The 27,737-nt window shown below is 42.7% G+C and overlaps 1 protein-coding gene across 1 annotated transcript in view; it reads left to right on the top strand.

Annotated features, from left to right (window-relative positions):
• The first annotated feature begins 3,148 nt into the window (after window positions 1–3,148).
• The window catches only part of spryd3 (SPRY domain containing 3), a 51,249-nt gene continuing 26,660 nt past the window's right edge, over window positions 3,149–27,737 (top strand). The window contains exons 1-6 of the mRNA XM_034590583.1: window positions 3,149–3,327; window positions 6,305–6,432; window positions 7,158–7,233; window positions 11,640–11,764; window positions 13,649–13,784; window positions 13,863–14,051. Coding sequence (XP_034446474.1) covers window positions 6,305–6,432; window positions 7,158–7,233; window positions 11,640–11,764; window positions 13,649–13,784; window positions 13,863–14,051 — 654 coding nt within the window. The 5' untranslated portion in view covers window positions 3,149–3,327. The remainder of the gene's footprint in view (window positions 3,328–6,304; window positions 6,433–7,157; window positions 7,234–11,639; window positions 11,765–13,648; window positions 13,785–13,862; window positions 14,052–27,737) is intronic.

Consider the following 27,737-nt stretch of genomic DNA (forward strand, 5'->3'; position numbering starts at 1 on the left):
CCTCTGTACACGGGCGCCATCGTCAAAAGATCACAGCACGCACACGCACACGCACACACACACACACACACACACACACACACACACACACACACACACACACACACACACACACACACACACACACTCCCCACAGCTGCAGAGCCAGAATGTTCTGTGTGGATCATAGGGAACCGTTAGAATCACTGGTACATCATGGTTTTTTTACTGAGTTTATGATATAATACACTTTTCATTATTAATAGTGAGTTAAATGAATCTTAAATTTTAAATGATCACGAAAAAGCTTTTACGCAGTTTACTGAAGTCGTTTAACAGCAATGATGAGTGTGTGTGTGTGTGTGTGTGTGTGTGTGTGTGTGTGTGTGTGTGTGTGTGTGTGTGTGTGTGTGTGTGTGTGTGTGTGTGTGTGTGTGTGTGTGAACCAGTTGTTGCACATTAAGGGAACCTGTCTTTCTTATGGGGACAGAGTGAAGTAAATAATTCAATTCTAAATTGAAGACACGTTTTAAAGTAAGGTTAAGGTTAGGTTTGTGTGTGTGGTCCAGGTATTACTCACGTTGCGGGGACCTAAATCTTTTTACACAATCACATGATGGGGACAAAAATCAAGTCCCCATAATGTAAATCATTCAGTTTTAAGGTTAAGACATGTTTTAAGGTTAAGGTTAGTTTAATGTTGGGTTTATGTTAACCTAGGGTTAGGCAAGTAGTAACTATGGTTAAGGTTAGAGTAAGTCTCTAGCGCCCGTGTGTGTGTGTGTGTGTGTGTGTGTGTGTGTGTGTGTGTGTGTGTGTGTGTGTGTGTGTGTGTGTGTGTGTGTAAACAGAATAAAAGTGTAAAAGCAGAAATGTAAAGATCTCTGGTAGAGTCTTGCAGTTGTGCTGAGGAATGAATTCCTCTCTTATCTCGAGTCCCGTTGTCTCCAGTGTTATCTGGTTTGGCCTCGGTGCCACGAGTGACAGATGTAACATGAACTCAGAACAGACAATGAAGCACAAACAGAATTAGAATATAATCTTAGCGATGAATATCCACCATCGAGCAACAGCATGCAACTTGAAGCTTTAAGAATCAGTCATATTTGTCAGCTGGTTTGATAAGATGTCAGGTTTAATGATGTCAGCTTGAGCTGGAGGTTATGGTGACAGGCCTTCTTCACTGTTTACTGATGTTTTATTTATTTACTAATTCCAAATCTCTGTCTGTCTGTATGTGACCCACATATCTCAAGAACCGTTCGTCCTATCAGCTTCACACTTGGCAGGAGTATTGTTAAGGGCCAAGTGAGGTGCGGTGTTGAATTTGGTGCAATTTGAACATGTGATACGTTCAATTTTGATCAAATACGAATAAATAGGTGACCAGCGTGACTGGGACTCATCAACGTAAGTGATGTAGTCGATCCTCCTGACAACCGTGTGTTCACGACAGCTACGACTGATTCTTTACCATCTTCTTTGTGCAGCAGGTCTTTACTTTCCACAGCTCAGCTGAAGGTTACTCTTGCAGTTTGCTTGCAGCTTTATTTCTGCAGTTTGACCACAGAACAAGCAAACAGGCAGTTTTAGAACAGGCACTGCTGTAGCCTACCAAACCATAAATGGATTAACTGATAATATTATCTTCAGATTAATTGATAAAGACGATAAGTGCTAGGTGTTTCCTGACTTGTGACGTGAACGGGAGACACAGACGTACTTAGTGGACAGTGCTTGCTGGGACTCGGGACTACGTGAGGCCCTGACATCAGCAGCTTGTTGCTCTGATTCATCTTCATCAGGAATCACCTGCCGTCTCGTGTTCCCATGAGCTCTGGAGCTCTCGTCTGTTTCCACATATCAGGAGAATGTTCCAAGACCCACGCCAGACCAACGGGAGCTGCCCTGGATTATTCATTTTTCCTTCCTCCTCCAGGCAGCCGCACACATGATATCTTCCTGGTCTCTGCCTCGCTGGCTCAGGTCTGTCGCAGAGAATCTCTCTGCTGCCACCTCTGCTTACAACACATCCCTGGTCCTCACAACCCGTGTGTTGGGACACCAGGAGAGACATTTAACTCAAGAGGTAATTTATACTTTTACGCCATTACAGTTAGGAGGTTTTTTGTTTTGTTTTTACTCTACTATATTTATCCGGAGCTTTATTTAATAGTTGATTTACAAGTAAAGATTTCTTTTTTGCTCACAAAACATCGAAAGAGCTTACAAATTACTAGATTGGCAGAACATGCCAAGGCCTCCGCCAAGGCCCATAACCTTAACCTGAACCTAACCAAACCTTACTAGACCCTAAATCTAAACCTAAACATACCCATAACTTTAACCTAGACCTAACTGTACCTTCAATCCAAAGCTACCCATAATCATATTCTAAACCTGAACCTAAACTTAAACACACCCAAACTCTAACCTGAACCTTCTTCTTCTTTTTATTCTATTTGGCAGACCAGACGCTGCAATGGCGTGTTGCTGCCCTCTACTGTAACCGTTATGTGTTTATACTGACCAATACTGTGCAGATAGTCCATCAGTCCACTTCATTCTGGTCCAGTTATCCAGGTTTAGTAGATCACAGTAAAAACTGTTTCTCCAGTTGCTCTGAACCGTTTCCTCCTTTGGGACGAACACTTCTTACTTTGGATGAGGATCAGTTTTACTGTCTCTGAGTCTCCGCACCTACATTTGCCATCTGGGTGTTTAACCAGCTTTGACCGAAAATAAAGTGGTACCTTTAACTTAAAAATAATCTTACCCTAAACCTAAACTTACCCCTAGCTTTAATTAAACCTAAAAATACACTAAACCCAAACATAACCTAAACATGGCTCTAATTTGAACCAAAACTAAAAACTAATCTAAATCTAAACATACTCCTAACTTTAATTAAACCTAACTATACACTAAACCCTAAAATACCCACAACCTAAACATGGCCCTAATTTTAACCCAGACTAAAAACTAAACCCCTAACCTCAACATACCCCTAACTTTAACCAAACCTAACAATACATTATCACAAACAAACCCATAACCTAAACTTAAACCTAAACATGGCCCTAATTATAACAAAAACTAATAACTAATCTCAACCTACCTGTACACGTATCCTAAACCTTCTCTTAACCACACACACACACACACACACACACGGTGCCACAGGATTGGCTGGATTCTCGTCGCCACTTCTCACGCCTCGCTGTGATTGGCGCACGGGCCCGTGACGTCAGTGCGAAGCGCCGCACTGCAGTTTGTAAAGTTTGCCGTGTCGCCAGCGGACCGATGGACAGAAGTGCGTCTGTGTCCCGGTAAACGACCGAACACCAGGTACGTGTCCCCGGCGATGTCTCCGGCGATGACCCCGTGTTGTGTCCACCGCTGTTAGAATCCACCTCCCGCTCCCTGGTGACCACGGAGACTCGGTCTGGAGCGAAGGAGCTAGCACGTTAGCTGCTAGTGATGCTAACCCGTCTCGAGCTCTGAACCGCTCGAGACGGACCGTTTTCTAAATGCTGTTAAATGACCAGTCAGCCATTACCCGCTGTGGGCAGAGGGGTTAGCATGTAGCTGTCCATGCTAACATCAGGGATCTGCACCGGCAGCTCGCGGGTTTCAGGTGTTAGCTCTCGAACCCTGACAGCGTTAGCTGGATGTAAACAGTGGCACGCCCACTTTCCCCCCTCGCGTTTTAATGTTGGACTGAAGCTGAGCAACAAACCTAAACCAAGAATTATTCAATATAGTTTTCATCACTAGCAATATAACAAAAGCCCAATACATTTATATATATATATATATAAATATATATATAAATATAAATATATATATATATATAAATATATATATATATATACAATGAGGAAGTATAACGCGTTGTTACACAGTGTGAACACACTGTTGATCAAGTCAATCAGATTTTATGTGTATATCCCATAATCAGTAATCACAATGTGTCTCCCAGATGTTAACAAGGTGCGACGTCCTCTGTTCTTCCCCCTCAACACGAGTAAAACCACCAAAAAAACTCCTGTTCACTGGAGGGAAAACCCTCAGAGACCCCAGAGACCTCAGAGACCCCAGAGACCTCCGAGACCTCGTGTGAGGATCCGTCTCCCAGGACGGACTGAAGTTCTATAGATTAACTTACATGTCTTTTGGAAGACGCTTTTATCCAAAGCGAGTGACAATTAGTGCTTTCAACATCTATGAGGGGGGTTCAGTGTGTTGCCCAAGGACACTTTGGCATGCAGATGTTGAAGATAGAGGATTGAACCGCCGACCTCCTGGTTGGAGGACGACCACTGTAGCCGCCCAGATGTCACGTGTAACTGAACACATCAACAATTAACAGTATTTACAACATTGATTAGAAGAAACAGTTTGTATGAATTGAGGAGTGTTTGTCAGTAATGGTAGAATATGTGAGGAGGCGTATTGTATGTCAGGCAGAGTTGATGTGATCACAACAGGCAGGATCCTTGAATCCACGATGGCCGAGTGTTGGTCAGTCTCTACTAATAAAGAAGATTTTAGAACCACACAGCCTAAATCAGTCTTTATACTAAAAGGGATAGTTCACAGAAAAATGAAAATTCACTCTTTATCTACTCACCACTATGCCGATGGAGGGGGGGGGGACATAAAAGAAAACACAACATGCCTCCATACGGCTCCTGTGGTGTCATCCAAGTTTCTGGAAGCACCGAGATACAAATTCGACAATCCCTTTTTTAAGCCTAAGGGTCCACTACCAGAAGCAGCGATGCTAGCGGCTGTAGCGATGCGAACGTGCACCCCGAGCGTGCACTTGGGCGAGCGTGTGTGCGGTTTTCCTGTGCGTCCTTGTTAACGTGCGTCCGAGGAGGATATAATAGGACATTTAGTCTTAAAACCTGGTGGAAATGAGTCGTTTTGAGTCCAATATGAACGCCGGAGCTTACGTTGTATTAATATCTGCTGATATTAACCTTTTTATTCCAGACATAATTCTTTGGGCCATATCGTCTCTTCCTATGTTGGATTATTCTTTCTCCTCAGAAGGTCCATACGTTGATTTGTCTGTGGAAACAATATCAACACTGAATAGTGATTGGTTCTATATTCAAATGGGTAAAATCTTCATAGCAGCTGCACAAAATTCATTTAGTCCCTCCTGACTCCTCTTTCTTTTACTTGTTCACACACACACTCTCTCTCTCTCTCTCTCTCTCTCTCTCTCTCTCTCTCTCTCTCTCTCTCTCTCTCTCTCTCACACACTCACACAGGACACACCCGTAAACTCAAAATGGGTAAAAACAACATCATTTCGTGACGTACATGTTTATTTGCATACAAAGTGTGGGAGTGAGATCCGATCGCAAGAGATCAAAGGAGACACGATCAGTACGCATTTGGATGTCAGGTGTGAATAGACCAACTTGAGCTGTCCATTCCTGATGGGATCTCTCAGGATGAATGTGAAAACCAGGTCTGAACTGGGCCAGAGTTCGATGTGTTAGTGTTTTTTACTAAAGACATCACACAAGTCCTGTGACAATAAATCAAATGCTGTCATCAGAAACAGTGTTGTTTGTGCACACTGACTTTCTGGTTGTGCGTACACACAGCCCCAGGACTGATGTTCAGGAAGATACACATGGACTCATTGCTGAAAGCATATTCAGTTTATAAAATAAGCGAATATTATCATCATATTATCTTGAACCAACGGACTGCAGCTATGCTTGTCTCAGACCCACTGGAGCTGGAGTGGCGTCTTATGAAATGCTTTTCAAGGTTTGTTGCTTCACTGCAGTATTTCAACACTGAATTGAGCAGCTGCCTTTTGTTGAATTTTTTTCCCTGCCCTTGTTCGTTGTTAATCCAAAATATGCTGACACGTCAACTACACAGCTGTAGAGAGTCTCTGCTTTATTATGGCTGCGTAACCATGAAGCCAGGACCTTTAAACTAGAGCCAGAGTAACGCTGGTGTTAATACCTTATTGCAGATGTATCAGTGTTAGTGTAGGTGAGTCAGAAAATGTTAAAGTAGGTTGGAGGTGTCACCGCACGTATTCTGTCCAAAAGAACAAGTTCATTTTTATACTATACTGTTTATTAATACTTAGCCTGTCACGTGTCCAAATCAGACCAAATTCTACGCTGCACAAGTATGAGGGAGAAAGGTTGACTGGTTCTCGAGGTGAGACACAGACAGGCAGACAGGTTTCTGTCACTGTAACAGGCAGGAAACACTGCACAGCCGGCTGAGCTGAACGGTGAAGAGCTCATTTTTTTTGATGGACCCGTTCTTGTTCATTTAGATGGATGACATCAATGTACTACACCACAGATGCCTCCTGAATCTAAGGCGTCGAATCAGAGATATTGGGGATGGGCGCCCGGCACAGGAGCGATACATGAGGCTGCAGAAAGACGGAGACGCACTCAGGTCAGCCTGCTGTTCAAGTTTCACGGGCTGCGCAGAAACCCTGAAAAAACCGTTTTATAGATACATATTCATTTATTAACCATTTATGCTAATTGTCTGTTTATTTACTTCTGTGTTTTTATAAATTAAATGTATATTTTTTTAACCAGCAGCCTGTCAGAGAAGCTTTGACATTACTGGTCAATACACAACTTTTTTCGTGCACCATGGCGCATTGAACGTGACTGTGCACATTTGGTGTTTTGGTGACAGGATGCGCCTGGCACATCTGGAAACAGGGAAGGATGGAGATGTACTGGGTGTGTTGGCGGCAAGGATTGACCAAACCAACCAGACATTGTTTTATACTTCTCTTATCCTTCCCTTTGAGGAGAGTGCGCACCGAGCGACAGTGTCGTGTCACTTTGGTGAGGGCTGACTGCATGAGTCTCAGAGAGAGAGGAGGGAGGGATGATCTATCTCCTGTTACAAACAAATTTAATTTCTTAGGATAAACTTAGTTAAATGGAAAGATACCAGTAATATAACGATGCCTGTTTATCCCGCCGCTAACACACTGAGTACATCTCAATTTATCCCCATTTCCAGATGCGTCAGACATGCGATCGCGCTGATACTGTTGTTGAGACTGTTTGACAGGATGAGGCCGTTCTTCCAGACGTGTTTCTGATTCAGCAGTTGAACCAATAGTCACCTATTGTTAACCTGTGATTTCTTCTCTTTAGTTACCAAGGGAACTCTGAAGAAGTGGGTTGCTATGTGGCTGGCCATCCTCTATCAAAGGGAAACTGTTACTTCGAGGTAAGACACATTGAAACTGATGCTGTAAATCTCTCCGTAGCGCCTCCCTGAGCTCAGAGTTTCAAAGTGGCAGGAGACTCCTCGCTTTCCTCCTCTTCCTCTCGGTGAAGAGTTGGGTCAAGGGCTTTTTGAGTTTGCTCACTATTTAGCTTGTCATCGACACAACCCTGGAAAGTTTGATCTCTGCTCTGCAGCTTATGTGACCGTATCTCGCAGGAAGATAAAAAGTTATAACACTTTGCACTTGTACTTCTAAAATCTGACTCTGAGGCCACTGCGTCTTCTTGGGAGATAAAGTGTCTGTGAGCATTTCTTAAAAAACATACTCTGTGTGTTCAGAGAACCTCACCTGGGAGTCAAAAAGTGAAACATAAAGATGTTTCAAATTTTGCACAGTTTCAACAAGTTGGCCAGCAAGTGAAACTACTGCTCAGTGTTTCCGCTGATACCACTTTAACGTGGCGGCCCTGCCGTGGCAAAAATCTTTGCAGCCACAGCATAAAAAAAAAACGGGAATAATATCAAAACAAAGCAATAAATAATCTAATCCCATGCCTTGGTTACAGAGGTGGGTAAACAGAGCAGGCATTTAGTTAGGCGGGGCAAAGACTCATCTATCCTCACTCCTTCAGTTCAAGATGGGTTGTCTTCGCTCTCATCCTGGTTCCCTTTCAGTAACACCTGAGCTCACCTACTCTTTTCTGTAGCTGCCGTAACACGATGTCGGGGATTGCTGTCGAGTGAAGCAGTGGAGACGGGTGAACTGTGACTTTCCCGGATCAATAAACCAAACGTTGTTAAAACACAAGCGAAAACCTCCTTCTGGTATTCGTCTGGCAAGTTGGGACCTTTGCCACCATGTGTAACCTCTTGACCCACAGGACACCCTCCAGAGAATGTCTGTGGAATTGGTCGCGGTGAATCCTGCTGTGATCTCACATCGAGTTTTTTTTACTAGAGAAAATCCGTAGAAAGTCCAGAGTCTCTCACTCAGACTTGATTTGCGTTCTCGCATACAAGCCCCATCCAGAACGTACAGAGGTTTCTCCGGAGTCCAGTGCATGTCTGAAAGCAGCTCATGCCTTCATTTGGTCAAGATAGGCATCGTATTCTTATTAGGTTGATTATTATATATTCTTTGTGCATCGTTACTCGATGTGATTGCATCAAACTGCTATCTGTAACTTTGTTATTCACAGTATGATAGGCCCACATACCGTCATCCCTGGTTGTGCCCAAGATTGCTTTTCCATCCAGCCAGCAATTTTATCCCCTGGAATCCCATTGCTGACAATTTTCTCAACTTCATATTAAATTCTCAGTGCCCCCCCACAGTCCCAGTTCACCAGTGCAAAACCACTACCTCAAAAATGTCCTAGCTCCATTGGAATGAGGGATAGGGTGTGGGTTAGGTGGTATCTCTGAGCACAAAGATTAGTCTAACACACAGTGTTTTTCAGCAGACTGGCAGAAGGAGAAAGCATTGGACCTTTATTAGAGCAAAGCTCCTACAGCCACTATCAGGCCGCTGTAACCGTTTGCATCCATACAGTAGAGGGAAGAGGAAAGTATCCTGGTGATTTAGCACCGGAAAAGTAGCAAGAGTTCAGTCGTAAATTAGGTGCTGAGGTGCAGAGTGTTCTTTATGAGGCAGCTCCTTTGTGGATGGTGCGTGTCATGGTAGACCTTGTGACGTTTGTTCAGGAGGCTGCAGGTGAGGCAGGCGGTCGCTCTTGTCTTGGCTTCAGGAGGAAACATTAGGCCATACGTTATCCAGGGAGCCTACGTCATTCTACCGGGCTGCAAATAGAAACCAGACAGGACCACGCTGCATCCGAGTCCTGTAGCCACACCGAACTCTCCTGATTCTCTTCTCCCCCTGTTCCTTTCAGATTGCCTCCTCTAGATGGGAAGCACTATTTCGGGCACATGATGGAACATTTCAGATTTGTTTCACTCGACTCGACTACGAGCTAACAATGTAGTTTGACCTTTTTTTTTATCAGTGCTGTGAGGAGTTCCTGATTTGTGCCAGATGTGACATTTCCTCTAAATATGATGTCAAACTCTCATCTGACCTCCAGATCCCTTTCTCTCTCCTGCCTCAGCATGCAAATCGTTAAGATAACAATGGTTATATTTAAATGAGAATCACATTTGGAGCCTCGCAGGTCCCTCTGACATTTAAACAAGAGGATTTTAGTGTGGTCATTACCCAGAGTTTCATGCTACATTTTTCTCTACTTCGTGACGCACATGCTGTCAGTTTCCCAGATATCTCTAAAATTTGGGAGCATTTATTCTCATAAAGGTCAGGCTTCTGTCGACATATGCGTCACTGCTATCCTCGTGTTTCTCCCTCGTTCTGCTTTCACAAGGAATCCATTTCACGTTTGTTGTCAGTGCTGCTGCACTTTCTCCAGTTTTTGTCATCAGTCCTCCCCGAGCCCAGCTCAACATCTGCAGCATTCCACTCATTTTAATAGCGTTGTTTGAAACATTAATGTCAACATAACTGAACGGCTCATCGGTGAGCACATTCCTGCTCTTTCATAATCTAAGTCATCTCGCATGCTCTTTTTATTCATGGTATTTTAGCAGTTGAGGTGTGGACGTGGGATCCCGCCAAGGGAAAGAATTCACTCCTCACACAGCGAAGGTATGATGTCTGATCCCTAAATTGACAAACTGGAAAGGAATCGATCCTGGAATCTTTAGTCAGGGAAACACAAGAAGTTTGGTTTCATGTGCCAGGAGCCGTCGAGCAGGAGCAGTGATTCGGCTGGTGAAGGAGGAGGTGAATAATGAAACACGCAGGTGAAGTGGAAGACGTGAGGAACGATGCAGAAGAAGTCACCAACGAAGGAAGGAAACAGACACAAACAGTTACTCTTCTGTACCTGATTATTACCTAATTATGATCAGGTTGTTATGGTTACTGTCCTTCACCCATTTCTGCTGGGTCATGTGTCTGTGATTGGGTTTAATTGGCTGGTTGGTGTCGTGTCAGGGGGGAGGAGTCTATTGTGACGCTCTTCCTGCCGCCATGTGAGCTCTGGATGTTTCATGTGCAGCTGTTAACTATTGACTGTAAATAAAGATGGACGACGCGTCTCCATTTCAGGGTCACTTACGCTGATGAGTCCCAGCCGCTGCTGCCTCAGAGTCGCCTGAGTTATTCAAAGTTTATTAGTATTTAACGTTTAAAGTGTCCAAATTACACAAAAGTCTACACTACACTTACTTGGGCCACGGACAATCCTCATGCCAAGTGTGGAGCCAACAAGATTAACGGTTCTGGAGATTCCTGGAAGTAGTAGATCGACCATCAGCACCACAATTTCTCCTGTTCCTGGATATTAGCACTCTACACATTTGATTGTTCTCATAAACATTATGACTTGAATTCAGTTCAAAGTGATAAATTCCTGGATCCAGCCCTTCGTCTGGTTCTGTGCCAAAAGTCAGTGAGTTCTCTTTCTGTTCGTTCTCCACGCTGCTTCCAAGTTTCAAGAAATCTGGTTCAGTAGTTTTTGCGCCGTCAGGCAGCAATAGAGACACGGTAGACATTTTTCTATTGTCACACAAAATGTGTTCATATCAAACAGCCCTGTATGTAGTGAGACCAGTACAGTAGCACATCTCCACTATGTGTAGAGTCAGACTTTGGTTTGGATAAAACTCTGCACACATCAGAGTAAAATGTGACCAGCTCCAGCTGTGAGTTGATTGAACTGGTACTGGTCTTAGGCTGCTTCCACACTTACACTTTTTCGTCTGAAAACGCATCAACTCTGCTGCAGATGCGTCCGGTGTCCGGCGTCCACACTACCGGAGTCGAACAGCTGCTGAAATGGAGAAGTTTGGAAACGCTGCTGGTTCTGTTCTAGTTTGAAAACTCTGGGGCTGCGTTTGAGTCTGGACGGCCAGAAACTGAGGTGATGGAAACTATGAGGTAGACGCACACAGACGGCTGCTGATTGGCTCTTTTCGATGATGACGCAGCCCTCGCTGATTCGTCAGGCTCCTATCACATGACCCCCTGCCGAAAGAAAACAACTGACATTGGCCTCAGCTCCCATAATCAATTACTACTGTTGCTGACCCTGTTGTCTTTGCTAACTTTGCTAACATTTTACAATGAAACAACTATTAGAGCCGTCTGTTTGCTCCGGCACATTCACGCCCAGTGCACGTGGGTGGATCCGTAATATGCGTTTTCACGTGTGTTAGTGTGGACGAGGATCAAAACAGAGCCAAGGAGTCTGAGAGCCGAAACACTGGTGTAGACAGAGATTGTTTTAGTTAGAAAATTACGTTTCCAAACAAAATGTAATAATATAGATGTGGCCTAGTTACAGTGTTTTCTCTCTCTTTGTGTGTGTGTGTGTGTGTGTTTGTTATAGGTGACGATAGTGGACACAGGGGTGAGGGGAACCATTGCTGTGGGCCTGGTGCCTAAATTCTACAGGCTGGACCACCAGCCTGGCTGGCTGCCATACTCTGTAGCTTACCACGCTGACAACGGCAAGTAAGTCAAACCACAGTCATCTATACACTACAGTTTCTTGCATGGTTTGGGAAAATGGATTGTGGCCTGTTGCTGCTGCATCCACATATAACCGCAATAGTAATTCCGTATATAATTCTCCTTAGTTCTTGCTTTTGGTTCTTACTTTTTCTTGCTCCAGCATAAAGTACTTTTGATGCAGGGATAATGGCTCCGAACCCCACAGGCCTCAGAATTGTTTGTCTGGCTTCAATTATACATTTTCTTTCTTTATAGATTTACATCACTTTCTTTTTACTACTAATAATTTGAAAAATATTGAACAGTGCACATCAGTATTATTCAAAGTGACGTCTTTAACGTACTTGTTTGGTTTGACCATTAATTTAAAGTCAAAAATATCTAATTTGCAATAAAAAAGCAAAGAGAAAGGAAGCAAGAATTATTGTTGTTGTCAAAATCTTTAATTTTCTCAAGATCTTGTTATCAATTAATCTGCTAATTGTTTGTGATTTTGGTGATTTAGAAATTGTAAATTATTTACAGCCCAACAGTTCCATTATTAAACCACATTTAAATTCACTAGATCCTGATTTGGGTTTGGATTTGACACTAACAGAAACCAGTTCCCTAAACATGTCTGATATTCTCTATTCTCTGAGAAATCAATTTAAAATTGAACAATGTGAAAGACAGTAAAAAGATAAATCCAGAATCCATAGTAATTGGGTTCTTCCCCAAACAACACTGCATCTTTCCAAGTGTCTAATGAACTAACAGACAGAAAAACAAACGAATGCAGACGAAAAACATCACGTCCTCGATAATAGAAAGTGAAAAACAGATCAGCATCAGCCCCCTGATCAGGTTTCTCATCAACATGTGATGTTTACTGTTGAATGTAAAGTTCTGCACCACATCCTTCCACCAAGTCTCATGATGATCCCTCCAGTGGTTTTTGAGTCCTCCTCCTCACAGACAGAGTCAGAAGAAAACATAGGCTCCTTGGCGGAGGTGGCCCGGGCTTCTGATACATGCCGTAGATACTTATTTGACCCAAACTGGGTGCTAAGCACTTTCACTACGTGCTCTGTGTTTAGCGTCATGTTTAGGACTGGATTTATATTCGCGGTCCGCTGTAGATATTTCAGCATCCGATTTCACCCGTTGATGGCACCGCACACTCCTGCAGCATTAGGCAGATGTGTTGTACATTATCAGGCCATAGCAGTCGCCGTAATTATATGGCTCAAAGTGTGTTTACATATTTCTTCACTAGGTCATTCAAGGAGAGCAGATAATGAGGTAAACGTATGTAAAAGTGAACTGTGTGGGATGAAGGTCAGAGGTCGGCCTGCTCTAAACACGGTGTTTGTTCCTCCTTTTCTTTATTCGCTCATCCAGCCTCTCACACAGCTCGTTCCCCCAGAACAGTCAACTTCAGTTTTTATTACAGATGGTTAATATACTCATTATATATTTGATGTTGTTTGGTGACAGTGGAAAAACCTTTGACTTCAGCAACATTAGCATTTTGTTCAGTTCTTCCAGTTAATGAGGGAGTTTCTCTTCATTGTGATGTAAAGAGACTTGAGATTATATATATTATGATAATGGAAGTTTTTCTAACAGCTACATTTGGTTTTGCACGACTCTTAATCAGTCGAGCGATACATGAAATTAACAAAGAAAATGTATGATGTAGTTTTGATGAGTAACAATTATTCAACCCCGACATAATCAATAAACAAATGGCTTCTTTTTTTTTGCGATCATCACTGACACCGTCACTTTAAACCAATCACTAGGAAAATAATGATGATTGACTCTTTATTTTTAACAGTAGGAGTAGGAGAGGAGACATAGAGCAGCAGCAGTGAGATGTTCTTCTCCTCTCTCCTTCAGACTGTACAATGGAAACCCTGTGGGGCAGCAGTTTGGACCAAAATGTGCCCGAGGTGACCGCGTTGGCTGTGGAATACACTCCGAAAATACAGAAGCAGGTTTTTCAACAGTCTTTTTCACCAAAAACGGCAAAGAGGTAAGTGTTTCGACGTGGTGGCGTCCGTGTTCGCCCTCTGTGTGTCTTCACTCACTGTTTCTTCTCTCTCCCGTTCAGGTGGGTTCAGTGGAGGTTCCTGTGTTGGCTGAGGGGCTGTTCCCCGCGGTAGGGATGCACTCCATGGGGGAGGAGGTGAAGGTTGACCTGCAGGCTGAGTGGTTCCTGGAGGAGGATGAGAGTATGATGATGGTTGACAGCCATGAAGACGACTGGGGTCGGCTTTACGACGTCAGGGTGAGCGGAACGGTAAGAAGGAGAAAGAACTCTCTATTGGCTAATGGAGTGCTTCTACTTTTTTTGGAAATTTGTATTCCTCACGCTCGGGCCCCACTGGGTGCGTGTGCGACAGCTGCGTCACGGACCTGCTGCAGCTCATGTGCGTCTGCTGTGTCTGCTGCAGAGCTGCTACATGAGGTTTCTGGTACGACAACTGTATTCCCTTGAATAAAAGTAGCCTATGTTCTCAACTCAATGACAGATCTCTCCAGTATGTAACTGTGCATCTTCTGGTTCTGCAATAACAACAACAGAAACCTTGTTAACACTAATTCAACGCGCGCTGCTCACACATCCACTGTGGCCCAGACGTTACTGAGAATTACATAAGACGAGTATCACTTTCATCTTTTGTGATTACGAACAGTTCTGTGTTTAGCTTAGAACTAAGATTTGCGGCATAACAAGATAGATGATGGAACATAACATGAAATATCAGACATTTTCCTATCATCACATATCACTCAGCCCAGTGTGTTAAGTAATTGTATCAACCACCTTGCTGCTATTTTCAGAGTTGTTAAACACAGCTGAATAGCCTTGTAGGGACGGGTGGATTTTGCTGAATGCACATTGTATATTTTGTGTGTTTTTCTTGCATACGTGTTTGGAATGGGATCGGTTGAATCTGGGCTTTTGTTTAGATTAGAAAATATCTTTTATTCAGTCCCACAATGCCTTGTTAAAGCAGCATTCAAAATATATAAAGTGAGAAACGAGCAAATGGAAAATATAAAAATAGGAACAATGTAAACACGACAGAAAATACAAAAGTAGTAATTATATATACAATGTAAACGGGCTCTGTACCCTTTTGTTTTGTGCTCTTACAAGATCATTCATCTGCTCGTGGTTTCACATATCCCTCGTTGTTGACAGCCGTGCTTAATGCTTCAGGGAAAGCTCGAGACACAATAATTGAAATTTAAATTATTTTGTCTCGTCCCATCATCGTCTTGCCGTGACTGGATTTGGGTCACCTTTGTTTTTGCAGGTTGCTTCATGACATCAGCTCAGGGATTTTCCTCCGAGTTCTGTGTAGACACCAGGTTCAGTAACAAGATAAACAGCAGACTGTCAGGGAAGACGTTGAGTCTCTCGTCTTTCATTCCCTCTTTGCTACTTCATAGTTGGGGATTATGCAACAGTTCAGATCAGTTCAACAGGCAAATCAACTTTCAGATCTTAGGCACACAAGCAGGGTGACTTTTATCTGCAGATAGAGATGCATATGAATCTTAAGACGTGTCTCGTTCAAGGAACCATCATCAGCTTTTGGTTGCCACATTGTAATCACTTTAATTGCAGTCATAATTTGTAGTCCTGTGTGTTATTATACCATTATACACCAATTAAACCTAATGAATTCTAATTAAACCTAATTCACACTACTCACTGCTTTTGGTGTAACTCAGAGACCTCACACGCTATAACAGTTGTGTGTTTGGTGAACTAATGAACACGCGTTTAATATTGATGGCTCCACCGTGCTTTACCTGCTGTGACGTGTGACGTCTCATCAACTAGTTGCCATGTGTTTGGTGCTTGGGGGGGGTGTATACAGAGCTACTTGAGAAAATACAGCTGAGTGGAGCTGAGACCTGATATAAACTAGAAGGACACTCAGGGAGCACGTATCACTGCCAAGGCCCAACAGTCTCCTTATGAAACCACATTTAAATTCGCTAGATCCACATTTTGTTTGGATCTGCACCGAATCACACATCAAGTTTCGTGGTAATGTGTCTTGTAGTTTTTGCGTAATTCTGCAAATGATCTGACCGACAGAAAAAGCAAACAAATGAGGATGAAAGGTGATGATAGTGATGTATCGGTGATGGACTGACATCTGTCTATAGTTTGACTTGATGTGATAAATGCCTAAAGGTACTCTGCTTGTTACAGGCTGTGGTTCAGAAAATACATTTCACATTCATTTTCACCAGTGACGTTTCAGAAAATCCTAAAAAGAGTTTAAAGTCTGGAACCAGGCCGACTAACCACCAGATGAATTGTGACCATAAAACTAGATTCAGAGCAAAGAAATATTGGAAAATGGAAAAAAGAACGACTTCCAGTGATTCTCTTCTTTAACCTTGTTGTTTGTTGTTATATATTGTGTGTTGTCTGTTTGTGATTAGTGTTTCATGCTGTGTAGTATCATAGTATTGTAACACTGAACCATCCAATCATAGCCGGCTAGTTTTCGTGGTGTGATAAACATTTCCATGGTGACACCGAGCTCCATCGGTCAGAGATGTCACTGTCACACCTGAGGATTGTGGGTAGGGTAGTTCTTCTCCTCAACATCAATAATAGAACACGTTTTTCTTAAACCTCAATTGATATGATCGGAACTTGTGACTTCTACAGGAGAAATGTTTTTGCTGATAATCATATCTCTACAGAAAATCAATGCTGGTGAGCTCTATAGTTTTGATTTAAACACAACTTTACTTTGTGATGATGACTTCATCTACGTGCCTCATGAGAGGTGTTTCTAATACTACTTATTTCAGGACCTTTGTGTTGCATTGCATCGCACACTATAGAGTTATTTATTTTTCTGTGCACTGTAATTACCTCCTGCAAGCCTGATCAGGTTTCTAGTCTCTCAGCTGTGTCAGATCAGGACACTTCTTCATCTGGTGATGCAGCGAGGGAGGTTAGGCTACTTATTGTGTTTGTGGAAAACGGTACAGGAATGTTTTTGCCTTCTCTGTCTGAGCAGCTTTGACTTCCATCCTGCTCCTGTTCTAGTTATTTCTGTTAGGTAGTTTTGTCCGATTTTGCAGCAAACTTGTGTCGAGTCGTATTGTTCCATTGACTTCGCAATTGCACTGTCTCTAAAGTTCCCTTTGCGTTCGGCCCGAAGACACAGTTAGGGTTTGTCTATGATTCTGTCAGAACTAGTTCACAAAAGCGAAAAATATGAAAAAGATACTTGATACTTCAGAATTAATAAACGAGAGGCTTCCCTCTTTTAGACCTAAAAATGAAGACGGACTCCTTCACCGTCGCCAGTAGAGTTTGCCTTTATGTTCTTTTCTGGTGAGACATGTTGGACGTCATGAAAGCACAGGAAACTGAGAAGCTCCCTCACTCGCTGTCTCTGTTGTATCTTGCACGATATGAAGAAAAAAACTAAATCACAGTTGCTCATTGTTACCAAGGATTAAAAAAAACATTAACGCTCATGGCCACATCCGGACATTCAACGCGTGCATTAACGAAAAGATGCAGCATCAGCGTCTAGACTGTTGGTTTTATTTTGTCTTTAGCCACAAATGAATATGAATCAGCGTCTCCCACTGAATTTATTCAATCTATGGTGGTTACAGGGTTGTTTTCACTCTGAGTGACAGGTGCACAGACTAAGAGTGAAAGATAAGTTCTGGCGTGAGAGTAAACTGCATTGGTGCCCCAACTGCAGCTGAAGCTATGAGGTCTGAGTGTCTGTGTGAACGGTAAAAACATTATGGGCCATAGCGCGAGCGAGTGGTAGTGCGAGAGCGTGACAGCACGACAGCACGAGCCACACGCGTTCATAATGAAACTGCGGTGGGACAAACTAGAATATGGCAAGTTGACACATATTTCCTCTTCGCTCCATCCAACAGAGACATTTCACCTGAATCCAGAAATGGGAACCTGATGGTGTCACTAGAAGTAAAAGTCAGGTGATCACAAACGTCTTTAGTCTTCGTCCTCCTGTCACATTAAAGTCGTTTAACGATTCAGATATTTCACCCTGAACCAAATGGTGGACCAACCTGCTGACACAGCCAGCTAGCAAGGCTAATTAGTCTCTTTGTTAAATAGCATAACAGATTTTTTTCCACCTTTTGCTTCGGGCCAAATTCAAGCGTCGCACAGTGATTAATAATGACCGACATTTGGCAGAGTTCAGGTGCAGGGTTGTTTTCTCAGACACAGACTAAACTATGATTCAAGTAGCTTCTATCAGCCACGTGAATGGTGCTCATTGTTGGAAACAACTTTGTCATCAGATGTATCAGGGCGCCGCATACCCGCCACTTTACAGGAGTGAACTGTAACACCTTTGTTCTGTGTTGAGGTGCGAGCTCTCATCGGCCCCTGCTCCCACTTCACAAACCACAGGACGACAGGCCGGTCTCTCATCGACCCGGCGGAGGTGACGCTCAGGCCGTGTGATAAACGTGCGTCTCCTCGCACACAAACATCCGTCACACGACATACAGCGCCGAGGCCACCGTCTTCTCCGAGAGCAGATGAGAGGGATGATTCAATTAGCAGTCTTGCTCTCTGTTTTTCTGTCTGTCTCCCTTTTTCTGTTTTTCTGGACCGAGGAGTGGCAATGGCATGAGACGTGTTGCCAGAGCCAAGTGCCTGGCAGCCCACCAGGTTGTAAAATTTCAATAAGTGGAGTAAGGGGACTCCAAGGAATCTTCCACTCTTTCTTATGTGGTTGGAGGTTTTCACAGCTGGAGCGCCCGGCTGCACGGTTGGCCCGACAGTCCAACACTGATTTCTTTCTCTTCTCTCCTTTTTCTTTTTCTCAGGTTTTCTTTTTTTCCTAATGAGCAAGCAGCCATTAGCCTCCAGGTCCGTGATGTGGTCTCTATTGTCAGGGTGATAACAGTCAAACAGATAAGGTTGTCAAGTCCTGACAAGTTCACCCTGGAGACAGGGAAAGCTGTGGGAGTTGTAACAGTAGCTGCTCCCTGTAACCACAGAGGCTACACTCACGTTTGAAAAAGGCGTTTTCAAACTAAAACGATCTCTGTCCACACAAGTGTTTTGGCTCCGTATCAGTTTTAATCCAAGTCCATAGTAACATGCATATAAACGCATATCACGTGACCACTCACGTACACTGGGCGTGCACGTGCCAGCTGATCTGTATGCAGTTCTATTACAGAGACAACAGGGTGACCAACACTTGAAACTGATTATCCCTGTTGTGTTATACACTGGTAGCCGGGGAGGGGGTCATGTGATAGGAACCTCACGAATCAGTGAAGTCTACATCTAGACAGAAATCACCCAATCAGCAAGAGGCTGTGTGTCTACGTCATAGTTTCCAAATATCTGTTTTACCAAACTTCCGAACTTCTCCATGTTAGCGGCTCTAAAACTCCGGAGTCGTGTGGACGCCGGGCGCATCTGAAGCAGAGGTGATCCTTTAAAATAAAAATGTCTTTGTGTGGATGTAGCAAGAGAAAGTTTGTTGAGAAAGAGCAACAAGCGAAAGAAAAGCAAAGTGTGGCCGAGGAAATAAAAATACAGGACGAGGAGTTAAAGTAAAGTAGAGGTTTGTTTTGAAGGCCAGACATGTTTGAGGAGCAGGATTAAAATGAGGTAAGATTAGGTTTTAAGAGCAGAACATTATGTCAGCCACAAGGTGGTCTCACTTAATCTCTGTGTTGGTTTTGACTTCTAATTCACTTCATTGAGTGGTTTTAACCAAAGCTTTGCCTCAACTTTTCCAAGTGTCTACTTTGGATCTACGCTCTCCTCTCCTCTCCTCTCCTCTCTTCCTAGCCTTCTCTTTTACTCTTTCTCCTCATCTCTTCTCCTCCTCTCCTCCTCTCTTCCTAGCCTCCTCTTTTACTTTCCTCTCCTCTCCTTTCATCTCATCGCTCCCCATCTTCATCTCCTCTCTTCCTCTCTTCTCCTCTCCTCTTGTCTCCTTTCCTCCTTTCTTTCTCTCATCTCTCTTCTCATCTCCTCTCCCCCTCGTCGTGCTTCTTTTCCTTTCCACTATCCTTTTCCCTCCTCTCCTTGTTTGGTCTCCACTGTTCCACTTTTCCTCTCCCCCATCCTTGTTTCCTCTCTTCTCCTCCTCCTCCTCCTCTTTGCTCCATATTTACAAAGCTCCTATGGATTTTAATAACATTTTAGCTGTCAGGCCTCGAGCTGTGAGGTGTATATTTTAACAGGCACCGAAATGTTTTTCCTCCTTTTTTCACACATGCGGCTTGCAACAGATATTTCCAGTCGTGGTGGTTTCCGATGACTTATGTATCTATCGCTGGGTTGCCACAGATGAATTACACCTCTGCGGCTCGTCAGTGGTTTGTCTCACCCAGCAGCACCTCGCAAACATTCGGTCAAAACAGTGGAATAGTTTTTACAGGTTGCTATTTGATAAGTGTGGATAATCACTGTTCCGGATGATAGCTGTCCTTACTGATTGTTAAGAGGAGAGGGGGGAAAAAAACAGGGTGACGGGAAAGATTGCTGCAAGAGGAATGACTTTCCTGACTGGTATGCTTTTGATGAGGCAGTACTGAGGAGCGCAAAGCCGCAGAATGCACGGAGCACAATGGTGATGGTAGTGACTTGTCTGCAGCTAAATCGTGGCCTTTGTGAATTGTTTACATTACAGTTTGGGGAGAGGGGGGGGGGGGTGCCACTCCTGTTTAGATAGGTGGGTGTCTGATCCGAGATTTCTGCCCACTATCATCATACCTACCTCACCAAATATTTCACTACCTTCTCTCCTCAGTGTCCTCATGTGTCCGGTGGCGTTGAGCAATGTTTGGGTTTTTTCCGATGCCAGAACTGATCAGACAAATTGGAGATTTAACATATAACTGTCAAGAGTTCAAAGTATACTTATAGATAGTATAGAAGATAGAATACATCGATAGATATGGTACAGATTTAAATATGGGCAAAACCCTCAGCAAATTTACATAACAAAATCTCATAATAAAGAAAAGTACAATCATTTAACACTAAATAACAGTTTCAGTGTTTCATGCCGAGGCCAGAGGTCACGCAAGCAGTCAAACACGGTGCATGTTCAAGTGGGGGGTGAAGAGAGAACCCATTCAATTTCGGTGCGGATCTGAATCGGGGGGGTGGACCCAGGAATATCTTTTCACCTTCACTTTGAATTTAAAATCAGGCATTTTGAAGAGACTGATATCTGTCTGTCAAAGGACCATCAGTGGAGAAACCTCAGTTACTTCATTTGTTGTTGCCTCAGGTTTGTTACGTGTCAGACTGGAACCCACACACAGACATGCCTAAATTATATGGACATGGGTTAGTGATTAAAAGTAACCATTAGTCCGCTGCTTGTTAGGGTTGTGTTAATAATCTCAGTCTGAAATCATCAGTGATTTGTGGGTTTCTGGCAAATTACTGCACATTTAAATTACTGTCAGACACCATGTAGGAATTCAAATCTTTTATTTTCATGGTTTTCATTACGGTCATAAACACTAATAATAGTAAACTTTGAGATACGTGAAATCGTCTCTCGGATGATAAAGTGTGAGCTGCTGGGAGTTGGGATGAAAAGAGCCCATTATTATTATCAACCATGATAAATCAATAGCCTTATTATATAAAATACAGGATTTAATTTTCTTGTCCTCACACAGTTTATCTTGTGCTGAACTGATCAATTAAAGTGTGGTGAGGTCAGAAGTTGACAACTTGGAACCAGACGGAGGAAACTCTCATTCCCTAAGAGTCGTCATCTTCATTGTTACAAATGGTCTCACATGCAGCGACCTACAGTAACACGCAACAGAGTTCAACTCGAGTTGCACATTTTGCCTTTTATATAATATAATATTACATAATGTGAACAAGCCCAACTGGTGAAACGGTCATTTATCACCCAGCCAGTAATGTTCTGTTCAGCACAGCAGGATGTTCTTGGTTGGTAACTAAAAATAGAACTTGTTAAATTGGTGTTTAACAGCAGAAAGGAAATCTATTTGATCACATGACATGAACTCAAACAGCTGTTTTGTCCCTGAGCTCCTTCGACAGGTCGAGCTTAGAACACAAAGACTTGATTGATCTGTTCAGGCCTTTTGTTAAACACCAATAAATTTAACATTCTTCTCCAGCTGAAGTGACTTCTTGATTTCTGTACAGTTACCTCATCGCATATGGATTGTTGGACTTTCTTTCTATACCTTTGTCTTGCCAGTGGACTGTGTCTTAGGCAAACAGGGCCTGTTTCGTAGTAATCTGAAATGAAATATGGTTTATTTTTCGCTTGCCGCCGTGCTGCTGCTCTGCTGTTTGTCTTGAGAGGAGACATTTGGCTGAGTTTCCAGTGCGTACGTGCGGCTCAGTGTGAACGCAGGCCTCCAATCCTCGGCCTCCTGCGTTGTCCCGGCAGTCGCTGTGCCCACCGAGTTAATCCCCTCAGCTGCGGATGAGCGGGCCGATGAGTAAGTGGACGGCACCTGAGTCGGCAGTTATCGGTTTTCCCAAGTTTACTGGCACATCTCGTGTTCTCTCGCTCCCCCCCCCCCTCTCTTTCCACCTCTCCCCTCCACGAGGAGATTAAAACTCTTCAGGAAGTATGCTTCTTACCCTCTGACACAATTTTTTTTGCTGAGCAGTTAAGATTTTTTTTAAAAACCAGTCTACATATTGTTGTATCCATTCACAGCACCTGCTCTTCTGTCTGAGCAGATCAAGTGTGTGTGTTTTTTAGATTTTAATTATCCTCATTGCTCTGCAGCACCTATGCAGGTTTCCTGTTTCCTGTCTTCCTCTTGGAACAATAGATTCCAGAAGATGTTAGAATCCCAACATGACACTGCTGTTTGAGGAAAGTGGACGACTTGCCTATCAAGTTGTTGCAGCCAGTGGCTCAGTGATGATTGGCTCCAGTTCTCTGACCTGAGCAGCGTAAGGAAAGAATAAACCAGGAATAACTTCATTAATCAAATTTGAATAGATCCCTGTGCAATTGCACTGAAAAGCTGAATAACAATGTACCGTTGTATAATAACTGTATTAGTTTTAAGTTCAAGCGTTGGGCCGGCTGGTCAACTAAGTTTTTTTAACTTTCTTTATTCAAAACGTGGTCTTTCAGTTTGAGGACTTGTTGATTTCACGTTCAGATGTTGTAAAGCTCTCACTCAAAACCCGGCGCTCGCACTCAGATGGACCCTGCGTGTGCTTAGCTCTGCTCCGCTTGTGCTCGAACTGTGCGCTTGCACTCAGATATTTAGTTGCTTGGGCAGATTTCCTGCGCTCCAGCTTCAGCTGCGCTCCTCACACGGTTCCACACCCACTGCAACATGCAACTTATTTGTTTACAGCTTTGTGATACGCAGCTGGTTGTAAGCTCCATTTCTCTGGAGGTGTGATCGAGCAAGAATCATTATATATTGTTACGGTTCAGCCACAATTAGGGCGTTTGGAGAACAAAGAGGTTAAATTATGTATTTAAGAAGTTATGTTTTTTAATTTCTTCACACAAAGTGTTCCTGTGGATTTTATTACCTCTATCAAAGCTATGTATTTTACTTTGTACAAAAAACAAACGAGTCATGCTCCCCTGACCTGACTTTGTTTTACTTTGAAAAATGTTTTATGACGAAGAAAATACACCTCAGGGATTTAATAATCATTATATGATCTAAATGTTATAAACTTCCCATTTACTCATTACTCATACAGATGGTGTTAACTCACCAAGATGTACAGAGATGCAGACAAAAGATCAATCGAATTGTATTTGTGTTATATTCACAAATCACAATTTGCCTTCTCGGGCTTAATAAGGTAGTAAACAATATAATATAATACAAAATGTTTGGTTTTGCAAATGTTTTATGAAGAAGGAAATACATATATCAAATTTGTTAGACCTCAGTGATAGACACAATATATTTTGGTAAATAAAACAATGTAAGTAAAACTTTTATTAGTTTACAAGAGTACTGAGTTTTTCTATTTCAGCATAACTAGCCTACGATAGCCATTTTTTCCAGTCTTTGATATTTGACAGCATTCGATGCTGCGTCAGTGAACCTGGTGCTAATCATGAACACATTCATTTGTCTGCTTCTCTGTATTTCTGACACTTTCTTGTTGAATCCAATTATTGAGTCTTTGTGTCAGATGGAAGTTTTTTTTTAAAGGTGTAGTTGTGATTTACAGTTTCATCCTTTCCACTAAAATACAACAATACATGAAGTATAACTGAATTTCTTGTACTCGTAGCTCTTACTCAAGAGTAACGCTGTGTTTTTATACAACGTTCCTGTAGAGTCGTAACTTTTTACGACTTTGTCCAAATAAATCAGCGCCGGTGGAAATACTTGCCGGCATCCGAGCCTGCAGGTTAATTTGGGTAACATCTTCCCAGCAGTGGTAACTGTGATAATAAAAGGAATGTATTAAAAGGTGATGAAAAGCTCCACATGGCCCATGAGTGATGAGGTGTTGGTGAAGGGCAACAATGTAGGTCCTTGGTTCTCACAGGTTTCAACGGGAATCGCACAGGGACGATTGATTGATTAAATCCGCAAAGTAACTGTACAGTTCACTCAAAGTGTTCAGACCTCTTCACGTTGTGTTGTGATGCAACCTTGAGCTAGAATACATTTAGCCTTTTTCTCCTCACCAATCCAGAAATCTCATAATGACGAAGCAATAACAGAAGTTTAAAAAGGTTTTTGTTCACATTGACACAAGTCTTGATTTGCTGTGACATTGAGGCGTCTCTACTGTGGCATGTTCCACTGATCGTTTCAGTCTAAAACATCTACCACCACAGCCATAAGGTCGCAGTAACTGCAATACACGCAATCATAATGATAACAATAGAAAGGCAAACAGCTACTGCAGTCAGTGGAGGCAGGGCAGTGTTCCTTAACTAGTTAAACATGTCTTCTTCCACGTCATTGGATAACTTACAGCAGTGGTCGGCAACTGGCGGCAATATCTGCCCCTTCAGATCATTTTGATAATAAGATTATTTTTATTTCACCATATCAGACTGAGAAACTGACACTCAAGACATGACATCTCCACCATGGCTGCAACATTCATAGAATCATTTCCTCTTTTACAAAGTAAAAGCACAATATTAGATTTTTTTGCTGCAGTGCTTTATATCGAGCAGAATTACAGAGCTTTTATTTTTGAAAACCTCTGAACTTTTGAACTCAATGGGCACTGCACTGGTAAGAAGTCTGAAACATTCCAGGACTCTTCAGGAGCTGGATGTTCAAACTGAGCCACCATGGCAGAGGGACCTTGGGGTGACCTTCAGACTTCCTGCAGAAGAACAAGTCTCAGTGCAGCACTGCACAGATCTGGACTTTATATCACAGCCTCTTCTGAGAGAAACACACATGAAAGCTTCTTAAGGACTCTTTGATGAGAGTAAGAGTGAGCAGTTTGGCCTGGAGGAAACCAGGCATCACTCATCACCTGTCTAATATCCATTCAACTGTGATGTCAGCATCATTCTGTGGGGGGGGGGGGGGGGGGCGAGTAAAGTACAGAGATATTCTCCATGTTAGTCTGGTCCTGAGCACTCAGGACGTCCCACTTGGCTTCAGGTACAACCAAAACCTGTAGGAGTTTAAATCTTGAAGTCTGGACGGTTACGATTGCGAGTACTTCAGTTCTTTCACAGTGATCGAGACAAGATCGTGTTAATCCTGCAGCAGATGATAGATGATAGTGCTACCAAGACATAGCCCTGAGGAGAATGTTTGCTAACATTCTTCTGTTGACAAATGTTCAAACTTAACGTTAAAATCTCTCCTCTAGTTCTCGCTGAAGACCAACCAGCTCGACTGTATCTTCAGCCTTCTGATATATATATATATATATATTTTTTTGCCGCTGCAAAGCTACTAACATTAGAGCAAGTTCTTGCACCGTAGTCTTTACGTTTAGTTAACATCCGGTTCCTCTTGAGATTGAGTGAGACCATATGAGGTGGTGTTTGCTGCCTGATGCTCCGTCTGGCACGATAATGTTAATATCCTGCTGTGAGTGATGCGCTATTATTTTAAATTCTTCTTCACAGTGTTGCTGCAGATGTGATGCTGCATCCGAGACAAAGGTCCCCTTGTTTTGTAACAGATTGTACTCACATGCCAATTACAGCTGTTTTTTTTTATTTATTTTGCACATCTTTTGGTGCCAGGTTTCACTTTGTGTTTTCATGTCAGTCCCCATGAAAGTGCTTGTAATGTCACATGACACATTACAGAGATATTCATCTTGGTTGTTCTTTGCACAAAACAGAGACTGATGGACAAGTCCCATTAAGCTACTGGAGGCCATCTAACCCAAATGGGATATTAATTGGAGCAGGGAAGCACAGCCACTGTTCCCGAGGCCAGAAGCAGCTCATGTACTTTCCAAATCAAAGTGGCACAGTTGCTCTGTATCTGTCATGTAGTTATGTTGTAATTTTTGATCACACTTATAGTGAGGATTTATTAAATAAAGTCGTTGCAATGAAGGAAAAAAGGTAGAAGGCGAGGAAAAGCCGACTAAAATATACTTTTACAAAGGAATTTAGTTACAAAATCCCAAAGAAGCAACCCAGAGAGAGGACAACGTGTAATGGAAAGAATAAACACATAAAAGCAGCTGAGCTATGTTGACTCACCAACTGTTATGTGATGTCTAATCGAGTTAATGAAGAAGAGAATAAAGAGGAGGTCTCCTCATTTCAGTTTCTATAAGTTCCCCCATTAGCTGTGACAGGAAGCTGGCAGGACCACTCTTTGGGCGTTGCATCTGTTTCCCAGGCAGCACCTCAACAAAACATGGCCTCGCACACCACCACCACCGTTCTCCACACTCGGAATTACAGGGGAGAGAGAGAGAGAGAGAGAGAGAGAGAGAGAGAGAGAGAGAGAGAGAGAGAGAGAGAGAGAGAGAGAGAGAGAGAGAGAGAGAGAGAGAGAGAGAGAGAGAGAGAGAGAGAGAGATTATCATCAGCTATCACAGTGAGGTTTATTTCGCTCAGAGCTGCGTCTCTCTTCTTCTGCCCCCTTGTTTCTTTCCTCCTTCATTACTCAGCAGCAAGAAGCAAATAAAAGGGTGTGACTGAGTGTACATCAAACTGAAACTTCCCTCCTGTCCTCTCAAAGAACAGCCGTTGTCCTGGCATGAAGGTGAAGCCGGGTTTGGAGACATTAGTACTCATGAGACTGTCAGACGGCAGCTCTTACATTGTGGTGAATAATATGCAGTTACAGAGTGTTTCTCTTGCTCCATGAGCCATGTTCAAACTATACATGCAGATCTTTTTAACTAAAGGTAATAAATGTGATATTTAAACCATAATTCATTTATTTCATCAAAGAACTGTCATTAAGTTAAGTTCACAGCTCAAAAAAAGTGTAGTGTCTCTTTAAATACTGTTGGAATTGTCTCAACCAGACAATGGAGACAGATTTTTTTTCTGCAGCTTTATGCAACCAGACTGATGGAATTACATAATCAGTGCCACGGGCGTTAGCTTAATAATCCTGTAAAGCCAAACCAGTGTATGTGCTGCTCTTCCAACTACCATCAAATTGCACACACTCATAAATATCAGTCTCTAAAACATGATTTTTTTATCATCAAGAACCATGAATTGATTCCTGAGAAATAAACTAAAATGTTGAAGAAAGTTTAAAAAAAAACTTCCTGGATCTGCCCCCTGATCTGGATCTATACCAAAACAGTTCCTGACTCATTCCACATCCTTCCACCTAGTTTGTTAATCTGTCCAGTGGCTTTTGCGTAATTCTACTAACTAATAGCAAAACAAACAAACCAAGATGAAGAGATAAACTCTGTGGAGGAGGCGAACGTCCACCACAGCCAAACAGTCCCCTGAATCATCATGCACTCTTAGATATCAGTCATTTAAACATGCATCAA

This window comes from Hippoglossus hippoglossus, chromosome 7 (genome assembly GCF_009819705.1).
Source record: "Hippoglossus hippoglossus isolate fHipHip1 chromosome 7, fHipHip1.pri, whole genome shotgun sequence".
Taxonomy (NCBI): domain Eukaryota; kingdom Metazoa; phylum Chordata; class Actinopteri; order Pleuronectiformes; family Pleuronectidae; genus Hippoglossus; species Hippoglossus hippoglossus.